Genomic DNA, 25030 nt, shown 5'->3' with positions numbered 1-25030 from the left:
CGCGGCATTCTAGTTTGCACGCTCACGTATGTACGCACGCACTTCAACAGCAGAGCTGATATGTGCCATTTAATGCTTGGATGACGACTGCGCGCGAGCACTCCGCTGTTTATAACTCCGCTCTTACTTTTGACCGCGCGTGTACAACTGCGCGCTTGTCGAGGCATGCACTCTGAGACATTTATTTATAAACTGTGAAACTGTTGTGGCGGGCTTAATTTTGACCACCTGGGATTCTTTAACGTACACTGAAATCACTCAGTACACAGGCGCCTTGAGTTTCGTCTCCATCGAAACGCGGCTGCCGCAGCCGGAATCGAACCCGCGCCCTCGGGGTCAGCAGCCGAGGGTACTAATCACCGAGTCGTCGCGTAGGGGAGGCAGCTCAAAACATTGCTTAATTCGCGTGATCATTTTCTGCGGACGAGTCACAGTGTGACTGAAGGCTGTTTTCGACTTGCGAAGAGTGATCCAGTCACAGTGTTGACTGCGTGAATTTAAGCGGCACTTTCTTTTTTTTTCACCACAGCTAACTTGGTCAATTCATGCAAAGCAGGAGCTTCACATAAAGGACGGCCGCTGCACTTGTAAAGCGGGAATTGCAGCGCAGTGCAAGCATGCCGCCGCGGTGTGCTTTTACATCAAGCGATACGAGGAAGCTTCCTGCACCAGCCAGCCTCAACAGTGGGGCAAACCGAGCATGAAACCCCAGAGGCCACGGAACCACGACTTGATGGCATTCTTTCCCAGTGAGTCTCAGCACTATTGCATTTTGTCTAAGGTTATTTCCTACACTTTCAGTTGTGTGCGCATGCTTCTCTTCGCATATGAAGCAAACAGGAACGTTAAAGCCTTGCAATTTAGCATCTTGCTGCGCTGAATGTCCAAACAGCTTGTATTTATACTAAAATTAAGTTGCACTTCTCTGTTCAGAACATGTGTAACCTCATGGATGTTTGTCTATGTCCCTTTTGCATAACAGGTCAAGAGAGCAATTCGGCCAACACAAAGGCTGCATCTCCGTCCATTCTACTGAACTACCCAGACATAATGAGTTCGATGAAGGAAATTTTGGAAATGGGACAAATGAATGCGGAAAAATTGGTGTGCCAGGACGTGCTTAACAAAATTGTAGATCAAGCTTCGAAGGTGGCAGATGAAGAAATTTTGGAAGACCTGCTGAAATTAACAGCACGGCGGCCTGTGTACCACTGCCTGAAAGCTGTCGACAACAGTGCAACAAAAAAAAACAATCATGCGCAGGGACCTTGCAATAGAGATAAATAGCTTAGAGGCTGCTAAGTACCAAACCGACGTGGTCCTCTCTTGCAGTCCCTGTAAACTGTCTGTCCTAACACAAGGCCAAGCAAAGTGTCCACGGTAAGTTATAATGGTAGTGAAGGCAATCTTTCAGCTGATTTTAAACCATTCGTTTAAAACATGCAGGTGGCTTCAGGAACGCAGGTATCGGATTAGCAGCACCAAAGCACATTGTGTGCGCACCAAAAGCGATGAAGATGGCTACAGGAAAGCTGCTGAGCAACTGAGGACTGCCCGCTCATTCAAGAACGCTGCTATGTGTTACGGTCAGATCTAACTTCTATCTTGCAATTATGAAGCAAAGCTGGTGAAAATGGCATGCTCTCAAGTTAAATATGAGATGTGTCGAAGGCAAAGTTGAAGCACAAATGAGGTTCATTGAAATCAAGTGATTGACATGTGGATGAATTAAATGGAAAACTGGAATATTCAACAGGTATCAACACAGAAGCCAGAGCACGAGAGGAGCTGGGGCGGCGGCTTGAGGCACACATATTTCAGGTGCGATTTTGTTTGTTTGCTTTTCTAATGCGCATAATATGTGCTTCTGCCTTGCGAAGAACCTATTATTTCACAAAATTATTTTTAATTCCTTCCCTCTCCAGACAGGGTTGGTAGTGCTGCCTGAGCAGCCATGGCTGTGTTGTAGCCCTGATGGACTTGTGAAGCTTGAGAATGAGACAGTCCTCGTGGAGATAAAGTGCCCATTTAAATATAAAGATACGCCATTCATCAACTATGAGGAAAGGTCTATAAAATTGCCCTATCTGGAATTCCGAAACGACCGAATTGAGCTTAGGTCTAGCCACCAATACTACACCCAAATCCAGGTACAGCTGTATGTTTTGAATTTAAATAAGGCACTACTCTATGCTTTCACTCCTCAGCAATCTGTGATTGTAGCAGTAAAGAGGGATGAAGCATTTTTGACTGAGCTCATCCCGAAGATGGAATACTTTTATTTCAAATTTCTCATCCCAAACCTTATCTAGACCTTAGTATAATTTATTTTGTTTCCACTCACACGCAAAGAGGGTTCTTGTAAGTCGGCGCTCAGTACGCCAACAAATCAAGCTTTCTGTTTTAAGTGCAATATTTTCACTCCATCTTCTAGTCCTTAAATATTGTTACTGCATTCTTACACAGCACAAGTAATCATGGCAGTTTTACATCTTCATATTTTTAGGAGTATTTATGTATGTATAGTGAAATGCTGAACAGCGACAATAACTTATTTGAGTGACTTGGTTGTGTAACCAGTGATACTAATTGTACTCATGTTTTCAGAAATAAAGGTTTACTTTTTGCAGCTCTATTGGGTACACTATATCATTTCACCATACTTAAGACCAAACATAAAGCCTTTCTTCCAGATTTATAAATGCGTTATGTCATAGAAACAATGCTCTTTACACAAAATGAGTAAAATACACATAAGGAATGTATTTATTGCAGTTATCTGCAAAAATTAAAAACGGCAGGCAACAAATACCACAACCCAAAATGTTAACATAAAATATCACACAAGGGCGGTAGTGCCACTGCAAAAACATCCCATCAGGTATCATTGCAAAAAAATCTGTCATTGGCATGGCACAAGTGAAACAGAACAGCACTCAGAAAAAAACATATTCAAGCACTACAGAGCTTAGCATTGCCACAGTGACACAGTGCATTTGTTCATTTTCTTTGCACACAGATGACAGTGCACTTACTGGTTGTGCCAAAGGTACAAAGAAGAGGTGCCAGTGCATGACACAAATGCGTGAAATGCATCAATTAGTAATACACATAAGGAATCTAAGAAATACAAATATTTGGAAATAATTAAAAACAGCAATAGAACAACAAAAACAACAATCAATATGTTGACATAAAATACCACACAATGGTAGTGCCACTATGCACAAGCTGTGCATAAATCTGCAAAAACATCCCATCAGGTAACATTGCAAAAAATCTTCTGTCATTGGCATGGCACACGTGAAAGAGGACAGCAGTCAGAAAAATAATACGCTAGCACTGCAGAGCTTAGCATTGCAATAGTGGCATAGTGCATTCGTTCATTATTGTTGCACACACGACAATGCACTTGCTGGTTGTGCCAAAGGTACAAAGAAGAGGTGCCAGTGCATGATACAAATACGTGAAATGCATAAATGAGTAAAACACATAAGGAACGTAATACAATTATTTGCAAATAATTAAAAATAGCAGTAGAATAACAAATACAACTAATATGTGAACACAAGAAAATCTTTTTCACTATCCACTGGCCTTTTAAAAGTGGTTTAGGCTAGTACGCAATTCATTTGAATTCTTGTATTTAAGCACAGTGCATACGCTTTCGAAAAAGATTTCCAGGTTTGAAGTCGATACGGCAGTGAAGGTCTGCTCATTTGTTATTGATTCAAGGCTGAGCCACCGACTTTGAAACAATGAAGAACTGCTTAAGATCTTCGACACTAAGGTCAGAAAGGCAAAAGCCTGGAGCCTTTTGAAGGAGGCTGGATTTATTAAAGCACTGAGCCAGAAAATACCATAAAATATAATTCAAGCGCAAAGCATTCAAATATCGTGCCAGTAGACAAAGCAAAGGGAACAACTTATCAGCATGAAACCAGTGATTCCCTTCCCAACTATACCAGGTAAGCGGACATGCATTTAGTGATATAGTAATGATGCCTGCAACACATATCAAAACTTAGAGAAGTAAAACTGAATTCAGGTCTTGAGCGTGAACTAAGTGTGCCCATCATGTCGCTTGCACAGCGTGAGAGTGGGGAGGGTTAAGGAGCAAACACAAGTTACTAACACCTCACTTGAGATGAAGAGAAAATGGGCATGGGCAGCAAGGCATTGATTAGTAAAGGGGCTAGCTTATGGTCTCTAAGGGTAACAGGCTGGACTCCAAGAGAAAGTAAACATAGCAGGTGCAACACATCCAGGTTGGGATATGACATCAGGAAGCTTGTGGGGTTAAGGCAGCCGCAGCTGGCATAAGTGGAGGGATACGGGAGAGGCCTTTATCCTGCAGTTGGCATATTGGACCGATGATGATAGTTGCGGTGAACACACCAGCCTTATTTCTTGATGATTGGTGGCTGCATATTAACAAGAGCAGCACACACAGAAACTACTTTGTTCATGTGTGGCATCAACTTGAGAGGAATTTTGTTGCTCAGAATGCGGTAGATTTTTAGTCTCTGAATAACCCTCTCAACATGAATGCGAACGGATGCGATTTCATAAGTTTTTTCCATGGCTTCCTGAGACAGTTGACCACCTCCTACATTAAAAGGAGGCATAAGTAAGACCGCACCTTTCCCCTCAACAGTAGTTCTTATGCCAGGAAACCCTTTGTCACTAAGGACTAAATCACCTGGCTTCACGAGTTCCAAGAACCCAGAATCTTGAGTTATAAAAGAATCCGTCTGACGCCCACCATACACATTAGACACAAATGCGATCATTCCATTTGGTATGATCCCAACAAGAAATTTTATAGTGTAGCCGCTCTTGTAGTTTGAATACATCACATACTGACATTCAGGATTAGATGGTGTTTCAGTTCGTACTTCCGTGCAGTCAATTATGAAAGCACAATTAGGGTAGTGTTCCTTGAATGGCGGTGGCATAGACAGGCTAATCAACTCTCGTGGAGGTACAAAAATCCACTTTTGCAAGGCCACACTAAGAATGTCTAAAGTCTTCACAAACACATTTGATACTGTCGTTGCTGTTACATTAAACATGACTGCCAGCGCAGCATAGGCAATCCCGAGCCGAAGCTTTGTAAGAAACAAGCACAGTTTGTCCTCAGCTGCCATATCACTTCTTCTGTACCTAGAACGGGGCATCAAGTTTAGTAAGAGGCAGAAAACCGGCAGTGTGACTCCACACAGGTCTCGCAGTGCTTCTTCGTTGTCTTTAAGAGAAGAAAATCCAGAAAACCCACAGCTTCTCTTCCACGATCCATCTGTCAGGGTCACCTTCAAGGATGAAAATGAGTATTTAAAAACCAAGCTGAAAAGACATCTACTTAAATGGAACATTTTAAAGGTAAGTAATTAATAAAAATGACTAATGCACTGCATTAGAACACAGGTGTCTAGAACTGAACTACAAATAAAGATCAGCCAAACCTGGTCTGTCAGTTCTGTGTGAGACACCTGGGTGGATGCTTCACTCCCATTGGTCACACACAGAAGCAGGGTCAGCCTTCCTGAAGAAGAGGGTGCTGTTTGGCAGTCCTAAAAGAATAAATTTATAGGTGTATAATCTTCAAGCACAATTATGTCGATGCTTCCCTGTACGATTTTAACCCCAGACAAAGTGCCACATCGCAAGGGCTTTTTAATCTACGGTGAAAATCTCACAGACTGCAGTAGTTACAATTTCTTTATGAACACAAAAACTTACAAATTAGGTAAATATAAATTTACACGAATCGCAGCTTTCCCCTTCCCCTAAGGCACACATTTTCCTTACAAGCAGTTGCAACACATTGGATTGCATTGTATTTGGACAATAGGTAGGTGCATGTGTTTTAAAAAAGTTTTGAAATTACTTCATTTCAAAGCAGCACGGCTGTCATGGTACATGTGAATACCTGATAATGAGTCGCAAGGTTTATTCCTGTTATGGTAGCATATTGCCTGCATTACCTTTATTTCGTTTATTCCTAAACACCAAACAACATATCATTTATGTATGCAAACAAGCATTTAGAGCCACACTTCAGCAGAGTGAGCAGCAGAGGCTGCTGCCCCAGCCCCATTCATCACACAAGTAGAAAGAATTTCCACGTTCAGCAGGTTTTGTCTAGCAGCTCAAAAACAAAACCTGCTTGAATGTCATTATCTTTGTTATAGCTTCTATAACTGAAGGTGATAGTGAAAATGCCCTAAAATGTTGCGAAGGTACTCTCTGGATACACTGAAGTGTCTGCAATTAAAGATGTACTTACAACATCAGCATGTGTAGGGAGGGGAGCTTCAGCTGCAGTGCTGTTCATACACGCAAGCTGCAGGTCATCCATGGAGTTCGCCGAATCAGCAGCATATGTAGGAGTGGAATCATTGACCGCCACTTTCTGCTGCTGCCATGATACGCCATCCTCCTCAGGTGATGATGTTGCTTGTTTAAAACGCTTCAGCCACCTGTGTTGTATAAACAAAAAAAAACTATGACTGCCATCCTCTGAAAGCTGAATGAATACATGCTTTGCAAAATATCTTGATAGGATACCTATGCATCTTACCACTCTTTATGAATTGTCTGTGCCACTCGTACATTCAGGTATACATACTTTTAAGGCATTTTACATACCTTATTGCCCTCTCTTGGTTTGGCATTTTTTTCCTGTAGACTGAAGGGAAGATGCTGGGCACATACGAAGGATGGTGACTGATACCACTCTTAGAGTTGCCCACGAAGTGGTCGCTGCAAATTCTTGATGAAGCATTTGGCTCCCATGTGGTGCCGTCGGGACTGCATAAAGAACAGTACGTAGTGTAGCGAGACACCAGGCATAAGCCAAGAAAATCATAAAGAAATTGTTAAAGCTGTACTCTGTGCTTTACTGCATTTTCTAATGTAACAGCAGAATGTAGTAATATTTATTACTGGAAAAAAATCACAGTGCAAAAAAAAAACTATTCAATCCTAAAACAAAGACGCTGAGCCTCCGCATTAAATGTCATTGATCAAAGTGCCTGTCAGGAGCTGTAGCCCATAAGTGAGCATAATATTAATATCTAGCTCAAAAGTAGCGTGCCATAGCAACACTAAACAAAAAGTAGCCTTGGCAAAAGCTGTTCAGGAGATTAATAACGGATAGTTGTTCTACCTGTCCTTAAAAAGCGGCCGCCCTACCACTGCCCTCCCTCATAAATCAGCTGATGACGGTGAATTCGCTTATCACGACACACTTACCGGGCGAAGCCAACAATCCGGTGCCTTCATGACCTGTCACTAACTACAGCCGAAATGAAAGCTGTCAAGTATCTTAGTGCCATTTCGAAAAGCACCGCGAAAAACACGAGAAGCGATACAAGCGTCTCTTTTCGTTCGGTGTTTCGTCCTGTCACGCTGCTAATCTAGATTGGATCAAAAACCCACTAAACTCCCTAGCCTGCAAATTATGCGGAACTGTCATACTTATTACAATCTACCTGCTAAAGACGCGCGCTGCCTTCAAGTGCGCGATAAACATAAGTGCCCATCCACACATTCAACTGCCGTGCGCATCGGTAGCGGGTTAAGCCAGTCTTCGCGCTAGTTAGCCTCACAGGTATGACTGGGATCGCTAGTATTGCTTCGCGATACGAATTAAGCTCATACTACCGCAAAGGAAACACTTACTTGATTCTGCGGACTGCTGAGATCCACGCTTGGCACCTCTCTTTCTCGTACCACTTGCCAGGGAAGCGGTAAAATTTCACCGGCGGTTCCCGGTTCTTCGTGTTGTGCAGACTGTTATGGCACTCCACAACACAACAGTAATGGCTTCGAGGTTTCCGTGAACACGAAGAAGCTGATGCCATTGCAAAAACTGCAATAATATCACGCGAGATGCGCGTTTAGCACTGTTAAACGCGCCGCTGCGCTTGGTTTTCCTAGGCGCGGCACTCCCTACAACTTCGCCTCGCGCCGAAGCGGCGCTGCTGTCGCGCCGTCAAACTTGAGCTTGGGAGCCCCATAGAATGCTCGTGGACTCCAGACCCGGATTTCCGATTTACGGCACTACGTCTACGAGAATCACTTCCCTATTCTTGTGATTTGTGAACCGAAGACCCCGGCAATTTTGCGAATATCCGGTTACGAGGCATTTTCATCACCCACGTGCAACAGCGTTCTACTATTCGTGGTCGGCGTTCATGCTCACGGTTGGTTCGGTGTGGCTGCGGCGTTGTATGGATCCCGTAGGCGGCGTCGAGGCGGCGTTCGCCGTGCTTGGGCTGGCGTCGCTGGCGGTGTTCTACGTGCTTGGGCTGGCGTCGCTGGCTGCGTCGTACAAGCTCCAGGTCCAAGCGCCCGTGGAGATGCCGGTGTTGTTGGCGTTGGGGGCACCACCCGGATGGATGGGAACAGCGCTGGAGACACCCCTGGCCGTAGCAGGTGGTAGCGTCCTCCGTTGACTCCCGGTAACGGGCTCAGGCACGGCAGGAAGTCCACGATGCGATGTCTTAGAACGCGAGCTCACCGGAGCAGTAGCCGACGTCGCTCTCTTCCAGCCAAAGTGTCCCTGACCCGCCGGAGCCTCCGCTTCTCTGCTGTTCCCCCTGTGCCTCGCTCTCGCTCGCCCTTTTATAGCCTCGGTGTTAGTCCACGTAAGCCTTGTCGTCGTCTTCTTCTCTTCTCCACCAATCATCTCTCTCCACGTCACCGTCTGCTTCTCTTTCTCTTCTGTATTCTTCGGTTAATTCGCGTCGTCTTCTTCACACCATTTTCCTTTAAAATTCAATTTAGGCTCCTTAATAAATGTGACAGCCGTGCAAACAATTAAGGGAAAACTCAAGAAGGCGGTGCCTGGAGATTTCCAAACAAACATCGACAGGATCCTGCTTTCCTACAGAACAACGCCGCACGCGTTTACTGGGTCCCCTCCCGCTGAGCTCCTCATGGGCAGGCAGCTGCAAACGCCCATTCAGCGAATGCACCCCGGCCTAAGGGCGCATGCGGAGTTCAAGCAATTGAAGCAAAAGATGCGCTGCGACAGTAATGCATGCAAAAGCTGTTTGCCTTCGCCCGGCGAGGCCGTCTTTGTTAGGAACTTCCGACCAGGCCCAGCTTGGATTGCCGGAACGGTTCGCCATCCCACAAGTTCTTCGTCGCATTAAATAGAACTCGAAGACGGAACGCTGTGGAAAAGGCACGCGGACCACGTGCGACCGCGAAGGACGCCCGGCGTTCTCTCAAAGACGAGGAGCCTCCTCCTGCACTAGCAGCGACAACGGACACGGAACAGCTGTCCCCACCTCGCTGCTCATTATGCACCGAGCCGTCTACAACAGCTTCGGCGCGGCAACAGCAGTCAAGTGCGGCACCTTTGCACCCCCAGCTCCGCCGGTCTACCCGGTTCCGGAAGCCTGTTATCTACTACGGACTGTAGAGGCGTAACAAGACACGGCTCGTCCCCAGTACCGTGCAGCAGGCTTCACAACAAAGGGAGGGGTGTGACGATTCTCCAAGGCAGCAGACGCCAAGGACACCGCAGGCGCCTTCTCAGCGGCACCCAGCTGCACGGGGCAAAGGGAAAAGATAATAAACGCTCCCCCGCTTTTCAAGGAGAGGGGCCAGTCTGACTCCCGCCAGCAACGTGTACTGTCGTTTTACGGGTCGCTCTTCCCGCGCCCTCGTTAGGGCATGTCGGTGACCCGTTCCGGCATTCGCTTCTATGCTCACCCCCTTGCAATACTATAACACGGCCATCCACATTTTCCCCAGCCACGCGTAGGCAGCGCATTGACTGGACAGTTTTTAAATTACTTATGGAGGCAGCTTGCACAGAGGGCTCCTCTACCGGTCTTGAACAAAAAATTAAGGAGGCCATGGAACACGCCACCTGCCCCTTAAACCCTGTTGCTGACTACACCTATTTTGACTCCGAATTGTAGCGACTGCGATCACAACGGCGCAGGGCAGAGCGCAGATACCGACGCACAAAGTCGTGCCTAGACCTAAGAGATGCTAGGCGCATACAGAAGAAGATTCAGCGCAGAATTCAGGCACTGCAAACACAACGGGGGAGGACATTTTGCCAAACTGTTGATCCACGGAAGCCTTTGTCACGCGTTTGGAGTGTAATTCGGGGTCTTCGCACGTACCCTCAACAGCGCTACCCGTTCAAATCCGTAGCGCTCCACCAAAGGCGCAGTGTGGTTGAGGTAGCCGAAGATTTCTGCGCAAGAATAACAGGCCCTCCGAATCCAGGCGCAACGCTGCACTGCAACAATGTTCCATCCTCACGGGATTCTCGGATGGATGCACTATTCTCCATGGAAGAACTTGATGCTGTGCTCGCTTGTTGTAGAAGGTCACCATCACCAGGGCCCGATGGTGTGACGTACTCCGCACTTGCCAACCTTGGCCAAGAAGCTCGACGGGCTCTTTTGGACACTTATAACAAGTCATGGACTGCTGGCATAGTTCCTCATGATTGGAAGACCAGTCGTCTGGTTCCACTTCTTAAGCCGGGGAAATCACCGCTCGACCTTTCATCCTACCGTCCAATTGCACTCGCCAGCTGCTCACACGCGTGGAATGGTACTTGGAGCGATATCAGATTTATCCAACCTTCATGTCTGGGTTCCGACGGGGCCGCTCTTCTATCGACAACGTGGTTGACCTTCGGTGCACCACAGCAAAAGTTTGAAAAGATTGACCGTGGCATTGTTTTTGGATATCAAGGGCGCGTACGACAACGTAACGCATCAGGCCATTTTGGACGCAATTGAAGCTGCTGAGATCGGAGGCCGCACGTTCAGCTGGATACGCAGCTATTTATCAGAAAGGTCGTTTTTTGTCCTTACTGCGGACGGACCAACGTCCTTAAACCGAAATTCGAGCGGAGTTCCTCAGTGTGGAGTGCTGAGCCCAGTTCTCTTCAACTTTGCTCTTTTCGGCCTGGTCGACGTATTGCCACAATCTGCTCAGATCTCGGTATATGCAACGACATCTGTATTTGGGCATCAGGGGTGACCCGTTCTCAAGTTCGTGCAAGACTTCAAAAAGCGGCATCGATATTGACATCTTACCTTCGCTTGCAGGGCCTGAACATTTCGACCGAAAAGTGTTCACTTGTGGCGTTCACACGCAAAATAATGTCACGTTACACCATTCGCATCAATGGCGAAGCCATTCCTTATGAGAGAAGCCACAGATTGCTTGGTGTTGTCGACAGAAACCTCTCGTGGAGTCCACATATCTGCGACATGAGAAAGAGACTAATTTCGATTGTCCACGTCCTCTCCTTCCTCGGGGGAAAGTCCTGGGGCGCATCAGTGCGCTCGATGCTACAACTGTACCGTTCCCTGTTTCTGGGCTACATGCGGTACAGTCTTCCGATATTCAGTTTCATTAGAAAAACAAATATCAAGACTCTTCAAGGTGTTCAAGCGCAAGCTCTCCGTATCTGCCTTGGACTGCCTAAATGTGCATCAACAGCAGCAACTGTTCTTGTTGCCCGGCAACATCCTGTTACTACATACATTGCTGTTGACACCATGAGAACACATATTCGGCACCTCAATCGGGTTCCCTGTCATCCCCTCGCAACACTCCCAATAATTAGGCCGCGTACTGCATTAGCCAAAGTCATTGAAGCTCATCGCGCATATCTTCCATCGGAGTTCACCCCTGCGTCAAGACCGTGCTCACCCTTATGGAGTCTTCATCAACCTCGGGTTCACCTCTATATTCCTGGCTTTACAAAGAAAGCTGGTGTATCACTGCCCGCTCTCAAACAACTGACATTGAATCACCTGCATTCTTACCACAGTCACCGCATACATATTTACACAGATGGATCCGTTCACTCGACCAGTTCTGCGGGGTCGGTGGTGATACCGGCCAGATACATTTTCATGAAAGTGAAGACGACCTATCCAACATCTTCAACTGGTGCGGAACTCGCAGCCTTAAGGGCTGCGGTAGAGTTCATCAGTCAAGAACCTCCACATGACTGGACGGTTTTCACCGACTCTAAAGCAGCCCTTCAAGCCCTGCAAGATGCGCTACGCCGCGGGTCGCAGGTGCAACTTGTTGCTGAGATCCGTCTACTGTACCACGGCACCGTTTCCAAAGGTGATGACATCATTTTTCAATGGCTGCCAGGACACTGTGGTATTAACGGTAATCACCAGGCCGATGCGGCTGCGCGTTCTGCTCACAACGACGGACTTCCAGTGAGGATCCCAATATCGTGACCTGACGCTGCGTGTGGGCTTCGCCCTTTGGCGCTGGAGCTCACACTTTCAGCGTGGAACAGGGAAGAGTTTTGCAACCTTCGCCTCAAGGCACTGGAACCTGAACTGCGCCTTCGTCTTCAATGTAACTTAGAACGTCGCGACGCAACACTGTTATGCCGTTTATGGATCGGTGTTGCATTTACCTATTACTATGCTTTCCGGATGGGGATGGCCGACAGCCCTGCCTGCGAGAGCTGTGGTTGTGAGGAGACCATCGCTCATCTTCTCTGTGAGTGCCCTGCATTTGCGAGTGCAAGACATACACTGTGTTGTGCCCTGGACCGCCAGGATCCTCGCCCATTAACAGAGCAAAACATCCTCGGTCCGTGGCCACAGCAGTCGACTGCCCTCAAGGCATACAAGGCACTCCTTGCCTACTTGAGAGCGACTGGATTGAGTGACAAATTGTGACAGCGTTGTGCGTGTGTTATGCCTTTTTTCCCTTCTCTCTTCCTCCCTTTAGTCCCCTAATCCCTCTTCCCCAGTGCAGGGTAGCCAATCGGAACACCTTTCTGGTTAACATCCCTGCCTTCCCTCCTCCTCTTTGCCTGCCTGCCTGCCTGCCTGCCTGCCTGCCTGCCTGCCTGCCTGCCTGCCTGCCTGCCTGCCTGCCTGCCTGCCTGCCTGCCTGCCTGCCTGCCTGCCTGCCTGCCTGCCTGCCTGCCTGCCTGCCTGCCTGCCTGCCTGCCTGCCTGCCTGCCTGCCTGCCTGCCTGCCTGCCTGCCTGCCTGCCTGCCTGCCTGCCTGCCTGCCTGCCTGCCTGCCTGCCTGCCTGCCTGCCTGCCTGCCTGCCTGCCTGCCTGCCTGCCTGCCTGCCTGCCTGCCTGCCTGCCTGCCTGCCTGCCTGCCTGCCTGCCTGCCTGCCTGCCTGCCTGCCTGCCTGCCTGCCTGCCTGCCTGCCTGCCTGCCTGCCTGCCTGCCTGCCTGCCTGCCTGCCTGCCTGCCTGCCTGCCTGCCTGCCTGCCTGCCTGCCTGCCTGCCTGCCTGCCTGCCTGCCTGCCTGCCTGCCTGCCTGCCTGCCTGCCTGCCTGCCTGCCTGCCTGCCTGCCTGCCTGCCTGCCTGCCTGCCTGCCTGCCTGCCTGCCTGCCTGCCTGCCTGCCTGCCTGCCTGCCTGCCTGCCTGCCTGCCTGCCTGCCTGCCTGCCTGCCTGCCTGCCTGCCTGCCTGCCTGCCTGCCTGCCTGCCTGCCTGCCTGCCTGCCTGCCTGCCTGCCTGCCTGCCTGCCTGCCTGCCTGCCTGCCTGCCTGCCTGCCTGCCTGCCTGCCTGCCTGCCTGCCTGCCTGCCTGCCTGCCTGCCTGCCTGCCTGCCTGCCTGCCTGCCTGCCTGCCTGCCTGCCTGCCTGCCTGCCTGCCTGCCTGCCTGCCTGCCTGCCTGCCTGCCTGCCTGCCTGCCTGCCTGCCTGCCTGCCTGCCTGCCTGCCTGCCTGCCTGCCTGCCTGCCTGCCTGCCTGCCTGCCTGCCTGCCTGCCTGCCTGCCTGCCTGCCTGCCTGCCTGCCTGCCTGCCTGCCTGCCTGCCTGCCTGCCTGCCTGCCTGCCTGCCTGCCTGCCTGCCTGCCTGCCTGCCTGCCTGCCTGCCTGCCTGCCTGCCTGCCTGCCTGCCTGCCTGCCTGCCTGCCTGCCTGCCTGCCTGCCTGCCTGCCTGCCTGCCTGCCTGCCTGCCTGCCTGCCTGCCTGCCTGCCTGCCTGCCTGCCTGCCTGCCTGCCTGCCTGCCTGCCTGCCTGCCTGCCTGCCTGCCTGCCTGCCTGCCTGCCTGCCTGCCTGCCTGCCTGCCTGCCTGCCTGCCTGCCTGCCTGCCTGCCTGCCTGCCTGCCTGCCTGCCTGCCTGCCTGCCTGCCTGCCTGCCTGCCTGCCTGCCTGCCTGCCTGCCTGCCTGCCTGCCTGCCTGCCTGCCTGCCTGCCTGCCTGCCTGCCTGCCTGCCTGCCTGCCTGCCTGCCTGCCTGCCTGCCTGCCTGCCTGCCTGCCTGCCTGCCTGCCTGCCTGCCTGCCTGCCTGCCTGCCTGCCTGCCTGCCTGCCTGCCTGCCTGCCTGCCTGCCTGCCTGCCTGCCTGCCTGCCTGCCTGCCTGCCTGCCTGCCTGCCTGCCTGCCTGCCTGCCTGCCTGCCTGCCTGCCTGCCTGCCTGCCTGCCTGCCTGCCTGCCTGCCTGCCTGCCTGCCTGCCTGCCTGCCTGCCTGCCTGCCTGCCTGCCTGCCTGCCTGCCTGCCTGCCTGCCTGCCTGCCTGCCTGCCTGCCTGCCTGCCTGCCTGCCTGCCTGCCTGCCTGCCTGCCTGCCTGCCTGCCTGCCTGCCTGCCTGCCTGCCTGCCTGCCTGCCTGCCTGCCTGCCTGCCTGCCTGCCTGCCTGCCTGCCTGCCTGCCTGCCTGCCTGCCTGCCTGCCTGCCTGCCTGCCTGCCTGCCTGCCTGCCTGCCTGCCTGCCTGCCTGCCTGCCTGCCTGCCTGCCTGCCTGCCTGCCTGCCTGCCTGCCTGCCTGCCTGCCTGCCTGCCTGCCTGCCTGCCTGCCTGCCTGCCTGCCTGCCTGCCTGCCTGCCTGCCTGCCTGCCTGCCTGCCTGCCTGCCTGCCTGCCTGCCTGCCTGCCTGCCTGCCTGCCTGCCTGCCTGCCTGCCTGCCTGCCTGCCTGCCTGCCTGCCTGCCTGCCTGCCTGCCTGCCTGCCTGCCTGCCTGCCTGCCTGCCTGCCTGCCTGCCTGCCTGCCTGCCTGCCTGCCTGCCTGCCTGCCTGCCTGCCTGCCTGCCTGCCTGCCTGCCTGCCTGCCTGCCTGCCTGCCTGCCTGCCTGCCTGCCTGCCTGCCTGCCTGCCTGCCTGCCTGCCTGCCTGCCTGCCTGCCTGCCTGCCTGCCTGCCTGCCTGCCTGCCTGCCTGCCTGCCTGCCTGCCTGCCTGCCTGCCTGCCTGCCTGCCTGCCTGCCTGCCTGCCTGCCTGCCTGCCTGCCTGCCTGCCTGCCTGCCTGCCTGCCTGCCTGCCTGCCTGCCTGCCTGCCTGCCTGCCTGCCTGCCTGCCTGCCTGCCTGCCTGCCTGCCTGCCTGCCTGCCTGCCTGCCTGCCTGCCTGCCTGCCTGCCTGCCTGCCTGCCTGCCTGCCTGCCTGCCTGCCTGCCTGCCTGCCTGCCTGCCTGCCTGCCTGCCTGCCTGCCTGCCTGCCTGCCTGCCTGCCTGCCTGCCTGCCTGCCTGCCTGCCTGCCTGCCTGCCTGCCTGCCTGCCTGCCTGCCTGCCTGCCTGCCTGCCTGCCTGCCTGCCTGCCTGCCTGCCTGCCTGCCTGCCTGCCTGCCTGCCTGCCTGCCTGCCTGCCTGCCTGCCTGCCTGCCTGCCTGCAATTAGCAATGTGTTACTACTAAATGAGGTCTTCTTTTTATGCATTTCAGATAAATCTGACAGCGGAGTGTTGAGCCAAAATATGTGCAGTTTGTCATGAATATAAAACGTATGTACCTGTACCCACCCAAACCCTCTTCTTTCATTCTGAGCTACATGGTTTGTATGTCTGCAATACAAATCATGCATAAAGCAAGTACTTGTACATAAGACTTCACTTGTTCAGCGCCTGGACTTCAATTCATTTCACTTCATTTTTATTTACACCATACAGATGTAGGCAGGCTCAGAAAAAAAGCGCACAATTTTCGCTTGAACACAACCCGAGTCCCCCAGTACATGGCATACAGCGAACATACAACAAAATAAAATATTAACATATCAATTCCTTCTCTGATAATAGTACATGAGCAACACAGCATACAGTATACAGCATGCATGGCATACAGCAGGCACACAGCAATTAAAATAGTAACACATATAAATCATACATGAGCAACAATAGCAAGAGCACAAACAAATACGCAAGCTATGTATCACCCTTCCGCCATTCATATTTTATGCGCTACGAAACCTGGCTTTGTCGGAACGGGAGCTACAGTTTCCCAACTGTACGTTCCTAGAATATAAGGCATTTAAAAGTTGCGGCATAGTATAGCACAACATCTGGCGCCCAATTTGAGCTCTGCAACTTGGAACATGCCAAAATTCTTGGTGTTGAAGTTGACATGTGGGAACGTTTGCCTTTAAATCGGCTAACTGCAAAAACACATCCTGAATATTACTGACAGACTTTTTTGTACCTAATACTTAAGCAATATTCATATAAATTACGTACAGGGACAATAACTGAAGCGTTTAAATAGTCCCTGAGTGTGGGCATAAAAATTCACGTACGCAATACAGCGAACTACCCTTTTTTGCAAAAAGTATACCTTGACAACATTCCTGCGTGTAGAATTTCCCCATACTAAAAAAAAACAGTTTTAAGACAGGGAAGGAAGAGGGCGTTATAAATCATAATGTTTATAGAAACGGGCAGCAAACAGCGAAATCTAGCGAGTATTCCGGCACTTTTTTGAAGCTGTGCTTCGACATGCTCAAAGTGGGGATCCCATGACATATTCGCGTTAAAAAAAAACACCGAGTTTTTATTGTTTCAACAAATATTATTCGCCTATTACCAAGATATGGGTGGAAAAGGGCAGCTTTTGTTTTTGCGCTATTAATAACTAGCGAGTTGAGTTCACTCCATTTGGTTATTTCCATCAGGGTGTCATTAACTGTGCGCACCATTGACTGCATGTCGCTGCCTCGAAAGAACAGGCTAGTATCACCTGCGTAGATAACGTAGTTAGGAATATTGCTTATAGAAGTAATGTCGTTAATATAAAAAAGGAAAAACAGTGGCCCCATAACGCTTCCTTGGGAAACCTGTATTCTGTATGCTTGAACACATGTCAAGAAGCATTAATCAGACACACAAATTGTGAATCTAGAAGAGTTTGACACCTTATATTCAACGTGACACTCAACGTCATCATTTTGGTCACACCGTGCATCAGCAGTGCGAGTACAGTATGACTAAATTTCACTTGCCAGTATGGCCGTCTAAGACCACATACTGCTCCTGTAACATTTTGTCCAAGCCAATTGTGACAGGCCACATTACTTGAATGCACGCAGAAGGCTCCAAGAGTTTGTAAGCCAGTTTTTACATTGAGCTTCTGTACTAAACTCTACGTAAATTCCACGATTAAGGACACGTAGTCAGTCTTAAGTACTTACCGTGTTTCTGAAAGTTGGTTTGGTTTATGGGGGGGGGGGGGGGTTTAACGTCCCAAAGCGACTCAGGCTATGAGAGACGCCGTAGTGAGGGGCTCCGGGAATATCGACCACCTGGGGTTCTTTAACGTGCACTGACATCACACAGTACACGGGCCTCCGGAATTTCGCCTCCATCGAAATTCGACCGCCGCGTACGGGATCGAACCCGCGTCTTTCGGGGAAGCAGCCGAGCGCCATAACCACTCAGCCAACGCGGCGGCTGTTTCTGAAAGTGTAATAATAATAATAATAATAATAATAATAATAATAATAATAATAATAATAATAATAATAATAATAATAGTTTATGGCGATTTAACGTCCCAAAGCGACTCAGGCTATGAGGGACGCCGTAGTGAAGGGCTCCGGAAATTTCGACCGCCTGGGGTTCTTTTACGTGCACTGAAATCGCACAGCACACGGGCCTCTAGAATTTCGCCTCCATCGAAATTCGACCGCCGCGGCCGGGATCGAACCCGCATCTTTCGGGCCGGCAGCCGAGCGCCATAACCACTCAGCCACCGCGGCGGCTAATAATAATAATAATAATTGGTTTTGGGGGAAAGGAAATGGCGCAGTATCGGTCTCATATATCGGCGGACACCTGAACCGCGCCGTAAGGGAAGAGGTAAAGGAGGAAGTGAAAGAAGAAAGGGAGAAATAGGTGCCGTAGTGGAGGGCTCCGGAAATTTCGACCACCTGGGGATCTTTAACGTGCACTTACATCACACAGTACGCGGGCGCCTTAGCGTTTTGCCTCCATCGAAACGCAGTCGCCGTTAGATTTTCTAAGGTGAGCGGTTTCCCTGGCTTAGGGAAGAAACTACCGAAGAGGTTTTTCCACTGTTTGGGGATCTTCGTCTTCTCCCAGCATTCTTGCAAGAAATTCATCAGCATTGTTTTAAATTTTTCATCTAGGTTACTGAGCATTGTTTCTGTCACCATTGGGTCCGGGGATGATTTGGTTTTGAGCTTGAGTATTTCAGCTCTAACCTCGTATTCATTGATAGAGGCGTCTAGTTTGCTATTGGATTTACCCTCATAACGTGATGAGTATGTTTTGGTGGCGGAGCTTATATACCGACAACGAAGTGCATCGAGGAGTTCCTGTTCCGAACTTTAATATTATAACTTAAATTCTGTAAATTTTGTCGCTGTGTTAACTTACTGCGTTCTGGATCGAGGAGGTAGCGAAGGAGATTGCATGTTTTGATCAGGAAGATGTTGCCCTCAAGCTTGGTCACACATTCTTCCCCAGTTTTGACCGCACAGACTAAGTCCATATTCCTCAATCTCTTTGTTGTGGCGTGCTAGGCGGCTTCTGAGATTGCAATTCCACTAATGTTTATTAATTCGCTTTTCCAGACTAGATTTGGCCTCCCACATGTGAAGAAGGCAGCTGTCTAGTACTTCGAGTTCCGCATTTTTGTTGAGAGTATTATTCGCATTCTTAACATCATTGCGGAGTTCCTCCGCCAGTTGTTCTATGTTTGAGATTTCTGCCTTTCTCTCGTCCCGTTTACGAGCGTGGCGAAAGCGCCCCATTCGATAATATGCGGGAGAGGGGCGTTTGGCAGGGCCAACTAGCGAGAGGGAGCCCTCACTTCAGGCCTCAAAAAATGCAACAAAACGGATTGCCCTAAATTTATTCTTTTTAAATTGGAATACTCCAGGCGTATCACGCCTTTGAGCTGGCTGCACTGCCACTTACGCCCAGGGTGCCCTGGACAAGGAAATTCGTCCCGCCGACTAACATGCCCATGGGCCACTCGACGGGCTCGGCGCCTGAGTAAAGGTTTCCTCCCCTAGCAGGAGCCTGAAAGGAGTACCCATGAAAATTTTAACACCCTATGACGGACATTGGGCTATCTCCTGAAAGCTCAAATGATTGAATGCTCCTGTGTGTAGGCCAACAGAATAAAGCTGTATCCTTATTTAAGGCCACATGACAGCAGTGATTGCGTGCGTGTGTTGTTATCCTGTGTTTATTCCAGCGCAAAGTTTTCGAATGGCAAATTGACGGTCGTGTGTTCTCAACGCTTTTGTTTATTTATGCATCATTTCGTGCCGCGTGAGGGCAATGCACTTTGCCAGCGTAGTAAAGAACATTTTACAACCGTGGTTAGCTGCTTGTAATTCCTAGGTACTTCAAGTGTTCGTATCTCGAAGGAAGTGCGCTTTTGACGGATCTAGTTCCACATTTTTGGACGTATTTTTGCCCGAAGGCTCGGTGCGGCTATTTCTGACAGCAGTGCGTGTACTCACACTGCGGCTATACGGGTGGCACGACGAAATCGGCACGCCCCGGTGATTGCGCTATCAGTCGCCACGTGGACCGGTTGGCACCAATGAGCTGGCAGACGGAAATTGCATGCACCTATAAACACCGGACGGTAGGATAAATATGGGTCTCGCGTAGGCACATGCAAACCTGCTGCAGCTTTCCGCAGGAAGCCTGATTGCTCTCTACGTTGGACTGAGTCATGCTACATGTACTTGCGTGCAAATCAGTTGAGAGATTTGTACCCACTTGGAATATGGATTATACCCCTCGCCTGAGCTGCCAGTCACATATTGAAAAAAAAAAACTAAAACAGATCAACAACGTCACCCAAAGTGCGGTGTCGAGGCGAGTGGAATATATGTACGCCGATGAGTTGACGCTAAAACACGCCGTTCCTTGTGCGCTGCAGAGGACAGTGATGTAAGACCAACAAAGTCATACTTCCAACAAACATCGTCTAGAGGGCTAAAAATTGCACCGCAGTTTAGCTGTGAACTTCCGAGAAAAAAAGCGCTGCGTGCTTAATTCAGCATGCTTCCTACATTTTGTTTTGAAAACAGACCCATGAGCTTCAACCTGCGGCGGTGATGTACAGTGTGGTACACATATAACTGCAACATTGAAGTGGATGGTGTGGCATCTACCGATCTCCAGCACTCGACGCTTCCAACAGACTTTACGGCAGGACAGGGCTCATATTTCTTGTCGGTCGTCGCGTCAGGTGCAGAAATACGCGATATAGCGTGATCTACAGGCTTAAGATCGGCTTGAAGTGGGTTGCTGCGCCGGGACACAATTAACTGCCTTCCTTTTTCCATAAAATCTTCTCTAAGTAGGACGGCATAAAAGTAACCCTCCGATGGACAAAATCAGATTACTCCTCAAAGAGCTCCATTCGTTTTTAGACAAGTTTGTGGCAGTTTTTAAAGCAAGGGCAACAGCATGTCTATAAACGCAACTAAAAGGCACCCCTCTTGTATCGTTGACTGTGACCGGCACTTACTCATTGAAAAATGAAGTGCAGACTCAGAAGAAAGATGAACATACTTTATTATGCCACCGGTGGCCAACAGAAACAACTCCAGTATTCTCTCCTGCATGGTTGCCGGGAATAGAAACCTATGCGAGTAGCGCACCGAGTATAACACTTGCTTAAGCGTTCTCTGATGCGGCAAAGCAAAAGGCGCAATTAATGTAGGAAAATGCTCGGCATGTGAAGCAGAATGGCGTAACTGAACAGAAGATTAAGAAGAAACACGCTTTCATCGGAAACAGACAAACGTTCAAACGCGGCACCTGGGCGTATCAACACCGGGCGAAGTAAGGCCGGCGGCTGCGGCTTTGGTACTGATCAGTAGGCGTTTTAGGTGGGGCTTCTACATCGGGCGCTCCATATTATTCCTCTTCGTCCGATGAATAGTCGACGTTCCTGAAACCATCGGGCAAAGGCAGCGAACCTTTCTTCAGAATATTGCTCAAGACAGCACGAGCCTCGTGGTCGTTTAGGATTCCCCGCAGCTTCGGTCCAGAAGCGAACTCCTCTGCAGACAGCGCGAGGAACCGAAGTTTGGGGAAGAAGGGCTTCATGAGCGTTCGGAGCTCAGGCGGTCCGTCGACGGCAGCGGCTGAGCGAAGGCGCTGCTCCTGTGCCAACCTGTGGAGGGCGCGTAAGACCAAAATCTCGGGCACGTCAACGACGCAGTCGATGACGTAATTAGCCGTGCACACCGAACAGCATGCGAACGCTTCTGAGGAAATGACGGTGAGGCTATCTTCCTGGAGGAGATGCTATGCGGGGAGGTCACTGTGACCTTCGCCCATAGTGAAAGCGTAGTCCAAGACCGGGCACACGTCCTGCGGCTTCATGTTACGCTTTATGTAAGCAGTGCACTTTTCTGCGAGTTCCGGCACCAGGAATTTGACAGCTGCGCTCCGAGTGTACAGTGCCTGATGCAATGTTTCCACTTCAAGCTGGCCGCTGTAAAAGTACCTGAATTAAACACAATGCATTTCCAATTTCTGCATCCTATAAATTTCTGAAGCCGCTTCAAACCCTTCAAACAACTGCGCTGAAGTTCAGCTTTCCATTTCATTTCCGACAATGAGGAGCATCATGCGAATGGCACAACACATAACAAAGTCAACTCCTTCTGCATAGTCAGCCGGTCAAGACAACGTCATTTAAAAGGCAAAACAGCCAGTCAAAGTAGAGCGTCTTGAAAGATTTCTTGGGCTTCTTTTACAGCGTCACAGTACCACAGTGCTAGGAAAGTTTGAAAACTTTTGACAGAATGTCGCAAGCGATAACCCTGGTTGCTCTAGGCAAGAACATCAGCAATGATTTAGCTTTGTTCCCGCATTATATTTCCTTCGGGCTATCGTCATGTGGGGCGACTATTTTTTAGGCGTATACAAGCTGTGCGGTCGCATCCAAAAGGAGAGGTTACGCTAGGTATGAAAAAACGCAATCGCTTGAGGATGTTATGTTTGCTACCACACCATTCATGGTGTCGAAAATAGGAGACGGCCTCGAAGGGACGGAACGGGAAGACGCTCAACGTGGGGCAACGCGACACCCGCCCTCGCGCCGGGTCTGACCAAGGTCACAAGTGGCTCTATCTCTCTTTCTCCCGACTGCCCGAGGCCAACCGCTCGAGATGCCTTCTTTTCTCCCCTTCCCACTGTTCCCTTTTGTATTCATGTATTTTGTGCCAAACTTCGACCCGTGTAATTAAAGTCAGTGTGAAAGTGAAAGCCACCGAGAGAGCGTCGTCTTTGTGAGGCTCCCGCGCGCGCGGCCCCGCCGCCCGAACGAGTCTTACGCGCAGTTTGGCTTTAATTAGTGCGGTTCAGTCATTACTTGCCGGGGTGTCAACGGTCACAGTTACTAACGTTCAGAAGAAATAACATTTTTGGTGCCGAAACCCGGGAAACTTAGTTAACAGTGATCGAGAACGCCATGGAACGACTCCAGAAGAAGCAAGCCGCACTACGACAAGCGATCGACAGGATCATCACAGCAGCCACCACACTCCTACAAGAGCCTGCAGTCCAGAGCGGTGAGCTGGAAGAACAATTTGACCTCCTTGTGAAGCAATCAGAAAAGCTTAAAGCAGTTAATGAGAGCATCGAGAAGAGGGTAGACCTGCAGGAACTCGACGCCGAATTGGCAGCCGTATCTGTATTCAGTGAGAAAATCAGCGTCACGAAGACACGAATCAAAAGAGCCCTACGTAACCAAACCTCGAGCGAAGATAGATCGACAACTCCGTCAGTAACGGGGGCTCTTCCCGAGCCTAATTCGCAGTCTTCAGTGAACACCGGCATCACCATGAGCCAGCTACCGTCAGCAACTACCAAACTTCCGAAGCTGGAAATCGCTAAGTTCAGTGGAGACTTGCGATCATGGCAGAGATTTTGGAATCAGTTCGAATCAACAATTCACAAGAATGAACTTCTTTCAGCAATCGCTAAATTCCAGTACATGACGAGTTACCTCACAGGAAAGGCGGCCGCGGCTATCGAAGGGCTATCCCTAAGCAATGAAAATTACGCAGTAGCGATCAAGACCCTGACGGAAAGATTCGGGAAAGAAGACGTCATAATCGAAGAACACATGTCACGGTTGCTCGGTGTTCGCCCGGTACACAACCTCCACGACATGGAAAGGCTTAGGACCCTTTGTGATATCCAGTCGGGAGTCCGAAGCCTCGAGGCACTGGGAGTGACATCGAGTACGTACGGCGTGCTGTTGCTGACTGTCTTAAGGAAAAGCATTCCTGATCAGCTGTGCCTTGAATACTACCGGAAGAAAGCTACCGCTAAAGCCAATCCCCAAGACGAACTCCAAGATTTCCTAGATTTCTTAAGAATGGAAGTGGAGAGCAGAGAACGAGCACAGTACAGCAGCCGCCAGTCGCAGAGCGCTGTTCTCAAACCGAGGGATTCAAGCCTAAAGGGAAAGAGGCCTTCCGCAGCAGTCTTCGCTGTAAAAGGCAGGGAGTCGCAGTGCTCATTTTGTGGTGCAGAAGATCACCTTCCGTAGGACTGTGTGGTCAGCGTTCCGCTAGAAATGAAGAAGTAAATAATGGCCAAAGAGAGAAGGTGCTTCAAATGCGCGAAAAGGAACCATCGGGCAACCGAATGCCGATCAGCCAAGTGGCTTAAGTGCGCGAAATGCTCCGCCCGGCACGCTACAGGCGTCTGCGAGTTAAACAGGCAGACACCATCTCATGCAAGAAACGTCCCTGCACCTCTTGAGACTACCGTGCAGTCATCGTTACAGATGGCACAGACTAACTCCACTCCGAGCGTGCTCCTGCAGACAGCACAAGCCTGGGCAGAAGCGAAACACAATCGCGCCTTGGTTAGAATACTGCTCGACGGTGGCAGCCAACGAACTTTCGTAAAAGAAGAAGTTTCCCAGCTTCTTAAGCTTCGAGTGATGGGCAAAGAACGTCTCGCCATTAACACCTTTGGGACCACGAAGCCAAGCTCAAAACGTGCAATAGAGTCGAGTTATGGCTACGAAGCCGGCATAACGACAACATAATTCGAGTCGAGGCCCTCGAAGTTCCTGAGATTTCCGGGGACTTTCTACAACCACCGGACGCCTCCGCTACCAGCCTGGCTGCAGACCAAGGGCTCCACCTCGCTGATCTGGCTCCTGGCGACCATCGACAAAACACCGGCGTCTGTATCTTGATTGGCGCTGACCGATACTGGGACGTCACCACCGGAAAAGTCAAGCGTGTCAGGAAAAGTCAAGCGTGTCAGCGACAAGCTCGTTGCCGTGGAGACCATCTTTGGGTGGACATTACAACGTATAGTTTCTAAAACAACGGCGACGACGTGTTTGATTACAACCACCAGAGTCATGCGCATCTTGGTGACCACCCAACAGGACAACGACGTCCTATCCAGACAGCTGAAATCATTTTTAGAAGCTGGAACACCTTGGGATAGTCGACAGAGAACCCACAAACAGGGAAGACGAAGTTCTTAGAGACTTCCAAGAAACCGTCACTTACAGAGATGGTCGTTATCAGGTGGCCCTGCCCTGGAAACACAATGCTTCAGATCTAGCTGACAATAAAGGGGTAGCTGCGCAGAGGCTTCGGTCATTAACGGCCAAGCTGCTGAGAAGTGACGACATCATGCAAGCTTACGACCAAGCGCAGCGAGAATACCTGGTTTCCGGACACGCCGAGGAGGTCAACGGAAATGGTGAGTCCCCAAAGTGACTTATTTATTACCTCCCGCATCGAGGCGTTGTCAGACCGACAAGTGAGACAACCAGGCTGAGAGTTGTTTTCGAC

General features: G+C 50.2%; 1 protein-coding gene across 1 annotated transcript; it reads right to left on the bottom strand.

Annotated features, from left to right (window-relative positions):
* Window positions 1-2635: 2635 nt before the first annotated feature.
* Window positions 2636-7927, bottom strand: LOC144103373 (uncharacterized). Its single transcript, XM_077636111.1, has 5 exons — window positions 7687-7927; window positions 6652-6813; window positions 6290-6482; window positions 5466-5573; window positions 2636-5312 (listed from the first exon to the last, which is right to left on the bottom strand). Exons 1-5 carry the CDS (start codon window positions 7866-7868, stop codon window positions 4404-4406), a joined length of 1554 nt encoding a protein of 517 aa, XP_077492237.1. The 5' UTR covers window positions 7869-7927; the 3' UTR covers window positions 2636-4403.
* Window positions 7928-25030: the final 17103 nt, after the last annotated feature.

This window comes from Amblyomma americanum, chromosome 9, assembly GCF_052857255.1.
Source record: "Amblyomma americanum isolate KBUSLIRL-KWMA chromosome 9, ASM5285725v1, whole genome shotgun sequence".
NCBI lineage: Eukaryota > Metazoa > Arthropoda > Arachnida > Ixodida > Ixodidae > Amblyomma > Amblyomma americanum.
This window is presented reverse-complemented; position numbering and strand designations above follow the sequence as displayed.